The 16,150-nt window shown below is 44.2% G+C and overlaps 2 protein-coding genes across 3 annotated transcripts in view; one reads left to right on the top strand and one right to left on the bottom strand.

Annotated features, from left to right (window-relative positions):
* The window catches only part of FLACC1 (flagellum associated containing coiled-coil domains 1), a 245,081-nt gene that overhangs the window by 10,123 nt on the left and 218,808 nt on the right, over positions 1 to 16,150 (bottom strand). The gene's annotated exons all lie outside the window — the stretch shown is intronic.
* CASP8 (caspase 8) overlaps positions 1 to 16,150 on the top strand; it is a 127,863-nt gene that overhangs the window by 87,518 nt on the left and 24,195 nt on the right. For both annotated transcript variants that reach the window (XM_069226069.1, XM_069226070.1), the window contains one exon: positions 8,542 to 8,621. In XM_069226069.1, coding sequence (XP_069082170.1) covers positions 8,542 to 8,621 — 80 coding nt within the window. The remainder of the gene's footprint in view (positions 1 to 8,541; positions 8,622 to 16,150) is intronic.

Genomic DNA, 16,150 nt, shown 5'->3' with positions numbered 1-16,150 from the left:
ATTAAAGGAAACTATGATGCAAACTAATTTATATCTACATTTGCAACCTGATTTAAATTATGTTGGGCACATTTGTCTTCTGCTGATCCATCAGAACTTGTATATCTGCATTGGTTGTCTTTGGGGCACATTTAAATTTTGCACTCGGGGTCTTTGAACTCTCTGTATTTGAACCTGATTATTTCCCTATGATTGCATTCAGGATTCACTTAATACCAACCAACCAACATTTACTCAAGGAAAACTATTGGCACGGTCGACAACATCTCACGGCAAGCACTTTACTGCAGACAATAAATTAACCCAGTGTTTTCTACACTTTTTGTTAGCCCGGGATCTTAGGCCATGACCGCCGACATTTTTTAGCAACAAGTGCCACAACCACACAATTGCAGAAATTCCGCAAAACACTTCACCACATCACACTTTACCGCACTCTCAGGCCAAAAGCAATGCAGACACAAACTCTATTAATACTCAGACATCTGTCTTTCACAGAAATAATGCTGGAACATCATCAATCTTCGGAGCAAACCATGGGACAGAACTTGGGGTGGGCAAATTTGGAGTGGGAAGGTCGCATGGCAATAATACTACCTCCCTAGCACTATGCCTAACTCAGTCTCGTCTCTCCCCTCGATGAAAGTAAACCGTACTCTGCTACCAGATTTGCTGTAGCATATTCCTTGGCAGGATTATGCTTTCAACTGGGTCAGTGTATCTTTTACCCAGCATAAGTGTGTAGAGACAGAGACATCAATTACCCAAAAAATCAGTTTGAAAAAACAGTATGACATGACCATACAAAGAAACTCCAGTTTGAAACAAAGTCCAAGGGTGTTTATTACAAATTAAGTCTCAGAGTAACATAGATAATTCTCAAGACAAGACTGTAAAGGTATAGAATCATGATAGGCTGTCCAAACCTCCTAAAGACATTCAAATGAACTAACATAAGAAACTAGACACTTGATAAATGCTACACATAACAGCAGTAAGAGAATTTGAAAAGGAGGAAACAAACGCTGTCCAATTCTATTAATCTTTTAGCAATTTAAATTCTACAATTTAGCAAGGGGTAACCCTACGAATTAGCAAATCCGTGTAACGTGCTGGGCTAAACACATGTGGACAAAAAAGGCAAAAAGCACAAAAGGACAAATAGACTTTGGACAGGATATCTATGGTAACAGATTACTAACTAAAGTTGGCCAAAAGATAAAAGGGAAAGGGGAAGGCAGAGGAGAAGGAGAAACCCACTACCCCCCCTTGAGAAATGCGTGGCGGAAGAAGAGCGAGGCCCCAGAGGTAGCCCCTGATGTGAATGAGAGCAACTCTGGGAAGAGTGTGAGCCCCCAAATAAGCACTGGGGCTTGGTCCCTGACAGTTTCATATGCCACGACGCAAAATGCAGGCCAACAGGGTCTCCAGCTATTTCTCACTGGCCAGAGTGGAGAGTGCTAACCAGATACAGGGAGAAGAGATGGCGCTTACAAAGGAGGACCTCCTGTCCTCTCTTCGCGCCTTTAAAACCGAACTGCGTGAAGAGCTCACAACAGATATCAGAGCGACACTGGAGGCCTTCCAAGCAGACGTCAATGGGAAGCTATCCGCACTCCAAACAGATGTAGACTCCGTAGGGGCCCGTACTTTAGACTTGGAAACGCAAATACAGAACTTACAACAGAAAGTAGCTCCGATGAAGACTGAGATTACAAATATTAAAGTGCAATTACATATCGCCACACTGAAATATGAAGATTTGGAAAATCGAGCACGCCGAGACAACATACGGGTGAGAGGTCTGGAGGGGGAGCATAGGGGTCTGACTTGGAGGCCTTTGTGGTAGGGCTGTTTTCCACCATTCTGGGAGAGGATCAAATGGAGGTACAAGTGGAACGAGTGCATCGTGTGGGCAACAGAGTTGTTCTAGCTAAGTTAAGCTCATTCAAGGTGAAGGAACGAATCCTTTTAAAGGCGAGAAACAGGATCCTGTCTCCTTCCAGGGTGCAAGATGCTCTCTCTTCCCGGATATAGCTCCAGCAACCCTAGCTCGACCTCAACAGTTCTGTCCAGTGACGGAGGCACTGAGAGAGAAGAATATAAGATATCGATGGACCTTCCCCTTTGGCGTGGTGTTCGAACTCCACAATAAAGCGTGCCATTTCTCAACGGTGGACGCGGCAGCTGCCGCATTGGGACTAGAGTCTAGAGGAGAGAGGGGTGATACAGATGCCGTGGCGGGAGAGGGGCAAGCAGGAGATGCCCCCCCCACTTTGGCGGATTAATGGAAACAACAGAGGAGAGGTAGAAAGACCCCCAGAAGATAAAGCCCCATGGCAGTCCAGTACCAGGGAGAGTCGCATCAGTCCTCTGATATGAGCGGGGGTGACCCCAGTTGAGAGCTCTGGGGGAAATGTAAAGACGGGGGGTCCCCCCTCGATGAGAAAGTGTGGAAGTGGACAACACGTTAAAGGTCTCAGCAACATTTGCCACTCAAGCAAAAAATGTAAAACAATGTTTACAGTTGAGTTCTGACATCAATTCTTTTTAATATGTGAAGGGGTGGGGGTCACAAGTTGCTTTTTATAAAGAAATTAGAGACAGGTTTTCAATACATGGATTGCAGAATCCCATGTATTATAAAAAAAAATTATATGACTGACTTGTGAATTATTTCCCAGTACTGTTTTCCCAGGGATTGCCCCCCTCAATATTTCACTTCATCAACATAAGTTTTTGGAGGCGGGTGGTTGCTTGTTTAGGAGTGGGGCACTACTCCTGATCTCTGTCTGATCTTATGCAGGTCCCTTTACACTACCTCTCTGAGGCTTAGAGGTAGAGTATGCTGGCCGAATAGCCACATGGAGTTCTCAGACAAAGTTCTTGATATTAATAAGCACAGTAGGGTCATTCACAGGAGTAGGCACTAGTAAAGTAAACTTTATTAATTACACTTTTACAACGTCACTTATCTGGATAACAAGATCAAACGTCTTCCATGTGGCAGTCAGCAAAAACACTGCATGCCACCTGGCAGCAATTCGGGCCACACAAGCGACAGCAGCATGATAAATAAATACTAATACAATATACAGCAGATAGGTTGCTGCAGTTGTTTCACCATTTACAGAGCTTCTTCAGGGAGCACATGCCAAGGGTTAGCTCTTAGAACCCAAGTCTGTGATCCAATGCTCTATGTGTACAGCAGTAACTTGTTGTTGTTATTATTATTATCATAGTGCAGTTTGTTTTATTTTTATTATTTCTGTTATTATTATGATTAATATTATTAATTGTGTTTGTATTATTGTTCTTAATATGTCTTCTACTAATACTATTACTCATAACAATATTATTATTATTTTATTTTTTATTAGTATCATCATAAAAATAATACACACATTATTATTCATAGTGGCATTACTAATAATAATGCCAATAACAAGGCCAATATCACAAAAGTTGTCATAGTGTAACTAACAATACCATGATCAACAATGACAGTTATACAACCCCGATTACGGTTGGGAGAGGGGGTGGGGCCAGGCAAGATGGCCGAGTAGACGTTCCCCTGTAAGCTCCCATACAAAATCAGCAAGTCCTGCCAAAATCCTTACAGATTTCCAGTCATCCGACACCCTTTAGTACTCCGTACATACCAACAAGGGGAAGGGATCCTAATTGTCTAAAAGAATAACCAACGAAGCCCGCAAACCATATTGGGTAACCCCAGGGCCTATACAGCTCGGGCTTGAAGCCATTCGGGACAAAGCGCAACAATCTCTTTGGCCCACACACCAGTGAGGAGAGTGGTGTGGAGCCCTGATGCGCTGAGCCATACTGCCGCTTTTTGCCTCTCAGCGGGCTCGGAGGTTGGGCGGAGCAGAAAGCCTAAGAGGCGATCCATGATGATGGCATATGACTGTGGTGGCAGAGACTGTGGCCTGTGTGCCTCGGGCCCCGGGTCCTCCACCTGATATCTGGGACAAGGGGGCCAGGGCAGCGAAGGGGGCAGGGCGAGCCACCGCGACTGACCTACCTTGGATTCCAGGAGGGCCTTCAGAACACTGGGAGCGGCTGATTTGGCTGCAGGTGCCCCTGCACTTTGGAGAAGACGTGTACTGTGCAGGCAGCGGCTGGATGTGATGTGGATTTGCTGGGTGGCCCTGCCCGTGCACTGTGCTTTGGGACAACCAGTCATGAGCCCATGGGGGACACCCCTGCACTCCAGAAGTAATCATTTAGGAAGAAAGGACCGCTGGCTTGCATGCGACGTGTGGAGGTGAGTGCCCTTGAATCGCTGTGCCTGCAGGGGAGGTGCAGTGAGGCCCTGCCAGGGACCCAGGCTATCTTACTAATGCTGTCTTGGGTATCATTCTTACTGCACACTCTGTGAACTAAAAGTAACTAAATAGCGGTCACAGGTGTGAATGTATCCTGGTACCCCAAGGAATCCATTTGAAAGTGCTGGGGACCCCCGGCTGATTTTGACCCACTATAACCTCCTCTGAAGACCCAAAAAAGATACCTTTCATCCTTTTCTTCCTCTTTGAGGACCGTTCTTGAGTGGGATCCCTGAGTGATCACAGGATGGGGCGCCGATGTCTGGTGTCCCTGTCCACAATCCTAGGATGATGGGGAATGTCATTTACTGTGCCTTGACACTGAGAATGGTGAGAGGGATGGCCTGAGTGGAAGCAGGGTGCCTAATCCGTAACCACAAACTTAACGTTCTCAGCATTGCTGATCTGACAGCACTGCGCTCCCCATTCCGTGCATCTCCAACTGGCCTGTGATCCTGGTAATCCTGAATCGGAAGCCCATGCTGCAGAAAGCTGGAACAGTGGCCTGAGAAACTGGACCATCGCAAATAGGCATCAGCTTATTCTCAGTGACACAGAAGGTATCTTACCACTCTGACCCCCATGGTGAAGGATAAGAACTTAAAGTCAGTGCAAGCTAACAAAATAAGTAAACATACTCACTTATTGCCACCCTCTGACCGGACAGAGGAGAAAGGAGTTTACGATGTTCGAACAGCTGACACACAGACCACTGCTCCCTCATTGGTGGACTAAATGGCAGCAATTCAGGGCTCCAAACTTGAAGTGGTCAACAAGATCAATGCGGTGGCAGTGGATGTCACTTTGCTTCGCACCAACTTTCGTAAGGTATCGGACAGGGTGACTGATACAGAACAAAATGTGTAGGTGCTCTAACAAGAGGTTCGTAACCTACGAGCCACCGTCTCGGAATCGCAAAAACTAACAGTGCGTGTACACGAACGTGTTGAAGACTCTGAGGGACGGTCCAGGAGGAACAACCTTTGTTTCGTAGGGTTCCCAGAGAAGACGGAAGTGTCCTCTGCTGAGCAATTTCTGGAAGAATGGATCATGACAATCCTCAAGCCAAAAAGACTCTCAAATTACTTCAGTGCTGAAAGGGCCCATAGGGCATTGGCACAACTGCCAAAACCAGGGGCGCCACCAAGTGTTATTATCTCCTGATTATCCAACTTTCGTGATCAAGATGCTATCCTGCAGTGTACTCGGACCCGAGAACCTCCGTCATATCAGGGCAGAGCTATCGCCATATTCCCTGACTACACCCAGCGAGTGCAGGAGCGACGGGAAACCTTTATGGCTTTCAAAAAGAGACTTAAAATGTTTAACTTGAAATCTAGCCTCCTGTTTCCAGCAAAACTACTGGTGCAATATGGAGGATCTGCTCTGTTCTTTTTTAATCCAACAGAAGTGAATGACAGGTTGGACACTCTCCCTCAGAATTCCAATAGGACCTCTGCTCAACAATCCTCTTAGCAACGGAAACACTCCGGCCACCCTGGCAGACGGGGAAAAGGAGAGAAAGGTCGGGCAACCAGCACTTCCCAATCCAGGAAGATCATAATATGCCCAGATGGAACCCTTCAAACAGCTGATGTAATCCCAGACTCAAGAGAATTACCCCAGAACCATTGCAGTGTCTCCGAAATGGCCCCTGAGGGCTCTGATATGGAGTAATATTGAGGGCCTAGTTGAGGGCCACTTTAAAACTGGGCCTCCCTCAAAACACGACGCACATTTCCTATGCGTGAATCGACTAATACTAAATTCCCCTATGGAATATATACTACTGATGATAAATAGAGAGACAATATGCATCTACGAACATTGCCAGGATGGCACATATATGTGTCAGCAATATGTTGATCCTGTTTTCTCAATCATATCAATGGGAAGATTTAGGAAAGAGTGGTGAGAGAGGGATAGGGAGCTTGAGTGAATCTAACCTCGTATCTCTTTCTCTTGCCCACGACTCTGGCACAGCATTGATAATTTCACATTGTGTTCTTTATGATTTAAACTTGTTGTGTATTACGAATTAGGTAAATGGGGCTGCTGTTGTCATCCCCAGCAGCAGACACACTGGGTGGGAGGACAATGCATGACTGCCCAGGGGGAGGGAGGAGTTGGGAGGATACGTGGGTTTAATATAGTTTGTTGCTTTGGGATATTATATTTCGCTTTTGTGTATTATGGATGTAACCATTGCCGAAAGGTGGAAAGGTAGCAGCCTCTATCGAAAGGGGATTATAGAGGTCAATACAAGCCATAAATGACAGACTACATTGCTAAATTGATGACATGGAATGTCCAGAGTACTGCCCAGTTGGAGAAGCGGAGAAGGGTGTTTGCCTACTTAAAACGCTATAAGGTACCCATTGCATTTCTCCAAGAAACGCATCTCTGAGGTAATTGTGTACCATCCCTCCAAAAAGGCTGGAGGGGATAACTTTACACCATGTCCTTTTCCGGCTATGCCCAAGGGGTTTTAATCTGGGTGGTCCCAAGTATACCCTTTCTGCATAAACATCATATCCTAGACCCGAGGGCCAATATGTAATCTTATATGTTACTTTAGATGGCAGAGAGATCTGTTTGATAAATATTTATGCCCCTAACAATGATTACCCAAACTTCTATACTACTGTAACCCAAGTGCTTCCCCATACCAAGCAGCTGACGTAATCATGGCAGGAGATTTCAACTGTGTCTTAGATGGGGACAAAGACCGTACTGCACCCCTGCGTCACACTAAACCCCACATGACGGAAACACTACAGGATCTTATGAGAGAACTACGCTCGAGTGACCTCTGACGAGTCAGACACCCGGACACTCAACAATTATTCTGTTACACCCTGCCATGGGCACACACAGCAGACTAGACTACGCCCTAATTTCAGACTCCCTGACACCTTTACTCCAAGGCATTTCTTACTTGCCCAGATATTTATCAGACCATTCCTCGTCTTATTGGTGTTGAGACATGTAACTAGTAGACCAAAGATACCGCTCTGGTGACTCCGCCCTGTAGCACTCATGGACCCTGCCTTCGCAACCACAGTCATGGATACATTAACACACTACTGTCAAGAGAATTGGGGCACTTTAAACAGTAGGGCTACTGACTGGGAAGTGAGTAAATCTGTAGTATGCAGTACCTGCCTTAAAACGTATCTAGTTAAAAAACACCTTAAAAGGGACATTAAAAAGCAAGAAAAAGACCTCAGCGACCAACCAACCAGAGTGTCTACAGGATTGGCGAGACACACGCAGGGCCATATTAGATGACTTGCATAGAGTAGAAAAATACACCTACACAGCATATCGCCAGTGACTCCATGCTGAGGGGGATAAGACAGATTCAATGCTGGCCCGCTTGGTCAGACAGGAAAATTATAGAATCACAATCCTGACTCTACACACTCAAACTGAACTTCCTGTCTGTACGCAACAAGGTATTAATGAGGTCTTCCACTCTCACTTAAGTAATGTATATGCCAGCCAAGGTCAGATACCAATAGGGAACATAACAGAATTTCTCCTGAACACTCCACTTCCCAGTCTCACCCCAGAAGATAGCAAGAATTTAGATAACCCCATTACACGATGATAAACTAGAGGAGGATCTTTGAGCATGGGTGGCTATGCTAACAGACTCAGAGAAACTTCATAAAAGGGCTGCTGTGGAGCAGTCAACTGGTACTATCCATGCCCCAGATGTTGAATAACTATGTATTATTCCAATGTATATCTGATACCTAACACGCGGACAGCTTACACAAGGGCAGAAAGGGGAGGGGGGATGTTCAAGTTATTGGAATGATCTTGAAGGTACACTATGTAATTCATATAGCTCAAACATAGATACTATGGCCCGTATTTATACTTTTTTACAATACAATACAATGGCATTTTGCAAGTTTGCGCCGTTTTTGCGTAAAAAAACGACGCAAATGCGGCGCAAAAAAAGTATAAATACAGGCCTATATCTTATTGTGAATTTATTTGCAAAACCAATAAAGCTCATTTAAGAAGACAAATACAACCCCAATTACAACTAGTAATCCTTCGAAGAAACCCCATGAGAATGTGAAAGACAGAGTCTTCCCTCCATCGTGCATTTCACAAAGGGAAACACAGCACATTGCTGGATTCCTCCCATAAGTGTTCTCTTGTTTGTGATTTTTTTCAGTGAAAGAGAATGGCGGTAATGGTGGGACGATGCCTCTGTGCACCAGCGATGTTCCGGGACTTACGGCAGAGCCGCTTCAGGTAAGAAGGCGCTAGCAGAACCTGTCAGTGTACTTATAACTATACAAGGTCAGCTTTGCTATTGATTGCAGCAAAAGGCTTCTTACGACCCTGGGGACATATCATATATCACCCGCTGTTGAGGGCTATACTGGTTATTAAAGTCCCTGAACCTGAGTGCAGTGTCGGCTTATAACTAAGAAGATGGCCTTTGTCAACTGGTGCAGCCCGAGGCAGAAGGGCATTCTTTCTTAGATACAGTGGCATTCAAGGCACCACGTTTGGATCTGTTTTTGAACATCATACACCTCACCCAACATCTCCTGCTTAGGCTAAATTACATTAATATTTTAAACCTAAGAAAACATAGAACATCCAAGTGAAACCTGGGGAATTTTGTGAATTCTCAAGTGTGTATCTAATAGATATCTAAATGAGTGTGATCACCTAAATTTGGTAATTTTGTTAGTGAATGCCTAATGTGCCCAACACTTCTCAGCTTTAAAGGTTTGATTTTGCACTATTAGGACAATGGCTTGATAACATTTGCTTGTGTTTTTTGTGTACATGTACTGAACGAGGCCTTAATGTTAATCTTGCCAGTAAATGCTGCAGAAGGGGCGCAACATTAATAGCAGCCATTGTGTAATATTTAGAACAGTGATGAAGGTAGGGGAATAAATTCTGCTGATCATCTTTGCGGGTCTCCTCTGGCATTTAAAGGCTGCTAGCCATACTGCTGATTCAAAAAACAAATGTCTCTAACAACTCGTTAGGGACATTTTTACATTTTTCTCTTGTTAACTGCTGCCATGCCTGCCATTGTTGGTGATGACATAAAAACTCAGCATTTGAAGACCCATCCTAATAAAGTTGGGCCTTCTGAAGTTCACGGGCCAGTGACATGGGGTGGATTGGCTGGTGGTAATTGTTTCCAAATGCAAAGTCGACTGGAGCTCCATCATTAGACACCCAGCAGTTCCCTTGATCCTAAATGAGGTGTAGGAACCAATATTTTGGCAGAATAAGACATTCTGCCAACTTCAAACCAGCACATCATCTTTTCGGTGGCGATAAACTCAGGGGCGACCACTGCTGGAATCATGATGCCATAGGTAAAGCCTATTTCTCTCACCAGCTTCTTTGCACGAACAGATTCCTTTCTATTGTCTTTCATTGATGAAATCTGGACCATATATTGTAGTGCTTTATTTTTCCAAAGCCATTCGAAGAACAGTGTCCTGGCCCCAGAATTTAAGAATGTAAGTGGTTTTTGGACAGTTATGCACGCCAATAAGCATTGAAGTAACCATGGGAACCAGAGAACTGTGTTCTCTTCCGACAATGCAATGTGAGGAAAATGAGGATCACCAGAAACTTCTTCACACATATCTGCGTGGTTTGCTTGCCGGATGTCTCCTTGAGTCCATCAAGTTCATTCTTTCTAAACAGTACAGTGACTTGCAATCATGTCTTCAACGAGTGAATGTCATTTGCCACCGGGCAAACCCATTGGTCAGCTTCAATTAGTTTTTGCCCTCGTTTTACCCTATTTTAACGGAACCCTATAAATGTTGTATTTCTTGCTGTGGATACTCACAGAAACCCTGAATTTCGCGTCCATCACCGCGCCTTAGATTGCAACAGAATTACAATCTATGTGCACAATGTGCCTTCTTTAGGAAGGAATGTTGTGTGTCCTTGGAGTTCCCTATCAAAACTGGCATTCAGTTACCTAGGTCCGCCCAGTTTGTTTGACTGGGGGCCGGATTTCAATCCCCAGTGTCACTGCGACAGGCCTGCAACATCATCTTCGCGCCTGGGGGCCCTTCAAAAGGGGTTCACTGGTTCCCGCTGCGCGGGACGCTCAGTTTGTTTGGCTGGGGGCCAGACTTCAATCCCCAGTGTCACCACGGAAGGCCCACCACGTCATCTTTGTGTCTGGAGGTGCTTCCAAAAGGTGTTCTGGTTCCCTCTGCGAAGGGTGTGCCCAAGCAAAGACTGGGCCAAAAGCAGGCATGTTTGCTAACTACAAGTCCACTTCAATTTGAGAGTCATTAGGTAAGCCATCTATTTATGTGTTGTTGGCTTAGAGTTGAGCAGCTGAGTGAGCAACATGGGCAAGTGCAAACCCCCTGGCAATACCTTGTCCCCTCTCAAGGCAACTAGTATTGATGTTAAGCTGGAAAGAGCAATAGGGGTTGTGAACATGGAAATTGCGATGGTGCAATGCAGGCTATCCTTAAAGTGCAACAGTGACGCTGGGAGAGGCAGTCAGGGGTCCGATGTGGGTGTCTCTCCAAAGAATGCCCAATGGACGGGCCCGGTTGGGTCAGCACCAAAGAATGTATCTCAAGACGTTTCTGTGGCCGCCTATGCTCTTGCTGTAGACACGTCTGCAAATAATAATGTTGGTAGTCTCTCAACCTCAGGGGTTAGCAGCAGCGATAACTGTACTATGGAACCGACTGCAAAATGGAAGAAGCCAAATAGCCAAGTACATTCAACAGGTACTAAATCAAAACTGTCTGTGGGAGGGAAGAGCATAGTCTTCAAACACATAGGTAACTTTACTATGGAGGATATTTTAGCAACATTTGTAACTATTATGGAAAGACACATACGACCAATAATGGATCGTTTACATATTATAGAAAATCATCTTTCATCTTTGGCTGCTCTTAATACTACCTTGGATAGGCCCGTGGAGAATATTGCGGCCTTAGCCGAATCTGTATCCATTCCGGGCCAGGACTGTACAGCTCAGATCAATCTGGGGGGAGCAATCAGCAGTCCATAATTTAAAACCTACAGAGGCTGGGAATAGTCTAACACCCAATGTTGAAATCACTGACGCCAGAATAAAATGACAAAATTCGGGAATCCCAGATAGTGGGCGAACCTCTAGCAGACGTATTTTAAGGACTGCAAGCCAAACGAATGGGGCCCCAGTAACACAGCCCAGCGTTGTCCCAAACTCCATGGTGCTTCAACTCCCTCCAAATGCATGTCCTTATGTCTTGGTGTTAGAAGGGGTGCCTCCCCTGAAGGGAGCTCAAAATGAGTTGTGGAGCCAGGCCCATAACAAGGTGCTACATTGGTTGTGTAGGTATAAGAATTTCAACATGGTGAAAGCAAATGATTTTTTTATGATCCATCAAGTCAGTTGGGCTGGTCCTTTGAAGCAAGACATGAGGGAGATTGTCTAGTTGTGAACTTTAAACTCCGCAGTTTAGTGGAGAAATTGTTGGACACTGATTGTAGCATGAGGGAAAAAGGTTCTGATATAGTTGCTTTGCCGTTGGGTTATTTTTACAAGACTCCCAGAAGGGTGCAATACCTGATTTTGCCACATCATTCACACCCTCAACTACCCCAACTGTGTCTAGGCATACCTTGTAAAAATATCAATGCAGTGTTGGCATACTGTAATGATATTGACTGACTCGGAAAGTCCAGCTCCTTACGAGATCCTCCCACCTGAATTGTTTTGGGGCAAAAGTGTCATTTCTAGTGTCCCCCTACAGGATGCTACTCAGGGGGACTTACTAACTGGGGGGGGAAAGGTATTGGGCCAATTGCAGCAACCACCCGGCCGGCAGAAGATAACTACAAAAACTGGTTCCACTGTCGTGGAAAGAGGCCCCCTTCGAATACTGAGCTGGAGTGTTGCAGGCATTCAGGCAAAGATGGCACTTCCGGATTGGCAAGCAATGAAATCTTATGATATATTGTTTTTACATGAGACCTGGGAAATTAGTCCCTTAGTGTACGAAAGTTATCAGTGTGTTAATGTTCCAGCCATTTCATCTCGCTCAGGTGAAGCATCTGGAGGACTATCAATCTGGATTACTCTATTTCTTGGTGGGCTGGCAGTGGAGGAAAGAACCTCCGGTAGTGACTGTCAGGTGGTCCTTCTTTAGGGGTCTTTTCCCTTGCATTTGGTCAATTTTTATAATAATTATTTTATTAATGTGCCTCATTGTTGTATTCTGGAGTTGTCTGACTGCATCTTAAAAATAGTGAAGAGAAAGATCCTTAGAAGCCAAAAGATATATATTTGCCTTGCGGGTGACTTTAATGCTGACATTTATAACACTTGTATGGGGGAGGGTGTGGATAGGAGAATTGGTGTGGACTCAAGAGGGAAAGAGTTGGATGATTTTCTTGTCAAACAGGATCTCTATCATGCATTAGATCTGGTAGAGCCCAGTAAGGAGATGAAGCCTACATATAGAGAGAGGGGCTGCACTTCAGTAATTGACTATATATTTGTGTCTCGTAATTTAAGTAACCATTTGGTAAATTGGGATGTTGTTAGCATGGATTATGGGGATCATGATCCCATAGAATTGTCCCGAGACCTCCCGTGTAGGGAGAATTTGAAAATCCTCACAGGCCTTAGTAACATAGCGATTTCTAATGATAATCTCAGACTTTGTTGGCAGCTGCCCAATCCTATGATTCATCTAGGTAAGGTAGTTACTGAGAATATTGATTAAGTTATGGACTGTTTACAAGAGGTAGGAGATGATGGCAGGAAGATAGTCTAAAGCTTTGTCGTTTTCTGTTCTAGTATTTGTCAATCACTTTTTAGATCATGCAGACCGACAAAGCAAGTCCTGCATCGGTTTGACCGGGAATGTTTGCTGACAAATTGTCTGCTACGTAAGGCACTTAGTACTAAACTGCAAGTTCAGGCTATTATAGCTTCCTTGCGGAAACAATATAAAGTAGAGTTGACCAGGAGGTGAAACTAAATTATCTCCTGTCACTGGGACACACTGTCATGCCTGGCTTATTCAAAAGACAGCAAACCCTTTTAGAGAGCTGTGTCTAGAATTAGGTCTTTAGAACAGACATCAACGACAATGAGCTGTCATATAAGTGGAGCAGCATGGGAGGCCTATTGTTCAAAAATTTACCAAGCCCCCATTGCATTAAGTAGGATGCCAGAAATGCCAGTTCCTCCTCTATTAATAGAGACCTTGGTTTAAGAGGTAACAGCTGCCATAGAACAGAGTAAGGCATCTGGTCCTGATGGTGTGCCTACTGATTTGATCAAATGTAAGGTGTATTTATGGGTGCCCCTTTTGGCAAATGTTTTTAATAAGTTAAGTGGCAATAGTATCTCTTCCTCATGGATGAGTTTGGTGATCGCTCCGGTCTTTAAAAAGGGCAATCGTTCAATGCCGCACTGTTATCATCCCATCTCATTAATAGATATACCTGCCAAAATTCTAGGTAGAGTTATCTATAACAGGCTATTGGAATGTGTGCAAGATAACAGGGCTTTAAATGCATGTCAGTATGGATTTCGGGCTGGTATTGGTACAGTCGGAAAAAAAAAAATTGAACTTTATTATTGGAAAGTACACACTAGCAAAAGAGTCCTCTCTTTAATTAGCCTTCATGGACCTCTCAATGGCGTTTGATTGCACCAATTGGTCCAAGTTGTGGGAATTGGTTTTTGAGATGGGTCTAGACCACTGATACTCAAAGTACGGCCCGGGGGCTGCATGCAGCCCTCCTGACCTTTACATGCGGCCCCTGGTCAATAGCAGCAATGGGCTGCTATTTACCCAACTCAGCACTAGCATACAAAGATGTCACATAAACAGGCAATCATTTATTTAAGGGTTAACGAAGTAAAAGAAAGGAACACCTTCATTTTAAAGACATCTTGAAGCTAAAATCACTTAAAATTTTAAAACGGGTCCTGTTATTTACAAGCAGAACCGTTTCACCTTAGTAGATCGGATTATATATGTGCATTCAGAAGTATTTATTTTTTAAAGTGATAGTTTCAAAAATGGATTTAGGAGCAATCACCCCCCACAATGAGACCAGTGAACTAAGGGACAAGCCAGTTGTTACGTGCACTCTTTGGGTGGCCTGGGTTCTTATTATACATGAATACAATTATAGTTTACTAAACTAAACACAGGACAACGTTTTGTATGGTGTACATCCTGAAGTCGTGTATTTTAAGGCCCTCTTATATGTGAAAATGAAGAAATAGGAGGGCTATAGATATAAAACAATTGACTAGAATCACACAATTTAGTTAAGTGGGGAAGCTGGGATTAATCCTAGGTTTTCTTGTTACACATTGTGCAGTTCAGCCACTAAATGTTTATGCTTTGCTTCCCCTACACCCTCCTTACCGACAACCCCCCTCTTCCTCTCACGCCGCCCCCCAAACCCCTCAATGCTGGTGTTAATGCGGCCCTCGCTCACATCGCAGACCAAAGATTTTGGCCCCTGGGAAAATGTTTGTGAGTATCCATGGTCTAGACTGTAATTTAGTGAATTTGTTAATAGCCTTATATGCTAATACAAAGGCTAGGGTCCGGCTTGGGTTGAATGGTGAGGTCTCGAATAAAATAAGTACCAATCGAGAAGTCCATCAAGGGTGTATACTTGCCCCACTGCTATTTATATTATGCATTAATAAACTCGTCCCTGAACTTAATTTGATTACACCAGATGTCCCTAAAATTAATGACACCCAGTTACCGGCTTTGTTATATGTGGATGATGCTGTACTTATAGTCCGTACTCCCAAAGCACTATGTAAGTTAGTGCACTCTTTTGTGCACTACATGGCTAGTCTGGATTTGATGACTAATTATGCCAAATCCCACACTATGTCCTGCAGCCTAAAGAGCATCAAACGGGTAACCATCTATGTAGGCGAGCATTGTCTGACAAGTATTGGCAGCTTTTCTTTTCCTGATGTGTCTTTTAGCCTAAGCGGATCATGAGCATCGCAAGTTGCAAAAGGCAGAGCGAAATTGGCTAGAGCTGTGGGTTCCCTTCTTAGTTTACCTTGCCCAGCGGGGGGAAGGGCTCTTGCACCGATGGTGCATATTTACACTGCGCAATGGTTCCCTTTAGCAACATATGGGGCGGAGGTTTGGGGTATAAAGGAATATAAGACACTACAAAGTGAAGAAAACCACTTTTTGAGGAAAATACTAGCTGCCCCACCCTCAAGTTCCCATTATGTTTGCCATAAGAAGTTGGAGGTTAATTATTTAACTGAATATATTTGCATTAACCTCCCCACCCCCACCACTGTGGCTTTCCATTTGGAAAAAAGAGGAGGCATCTCTTACTAGGAATATTAGAATGGATTGTTTGGTATGTGACAAGGAATCATTGATTCCGAGGTCGAGGTACATTAAAAAGTCCCTTGCAGCAACTCGTATCTATACAGACAGGGCATCTTGTACCTAGGTGGACAGTAAGCTGGTGCAGGCTTTATTATTAGCCAGGGTCAAAAGGAAAGGGAAAAATTAGAATGCAGGAAATCATCTGTTGCTGGTTATTTGGATCTAGTCCCGAAAATCCCTGGACTAGCTATTTATGAGACGTTCAAGGCCAATGGACACTCTCCTTACTATTTAGATTTAGGACAGGCACGTGTGTTTGTTCTGCTTTCCCCTGGGGTTCCAACAACACCTAGAAAATAGGGCTTGTCCGTGTGATGGTAGCTCTAAACAATCAATGCTGCATTTTTTATGTTTTTTGTGATTTTTAGAATT

This window comes from Pleurodeles waltl, chromosome 3_1, assembly GCF_031143425.1.
Source record: "Pleurodeles waltl isolate 20211129_DDA chromosome 3_1, aPleWal1.hap1.20221129, whole genome shotgun sequence".
Taxonomy (NCBI): Eukaryota; Metazoa; Chordata; class Amphibia; order Caudata; family Salamandridae; genus Pleurodeles; species Pleurodeles waltl.
The sequence above is the reverse complement of the archived record's forward strand: the minus strand, read 5'-3'. Positions and strand labels throughout refer to the sequence as shown.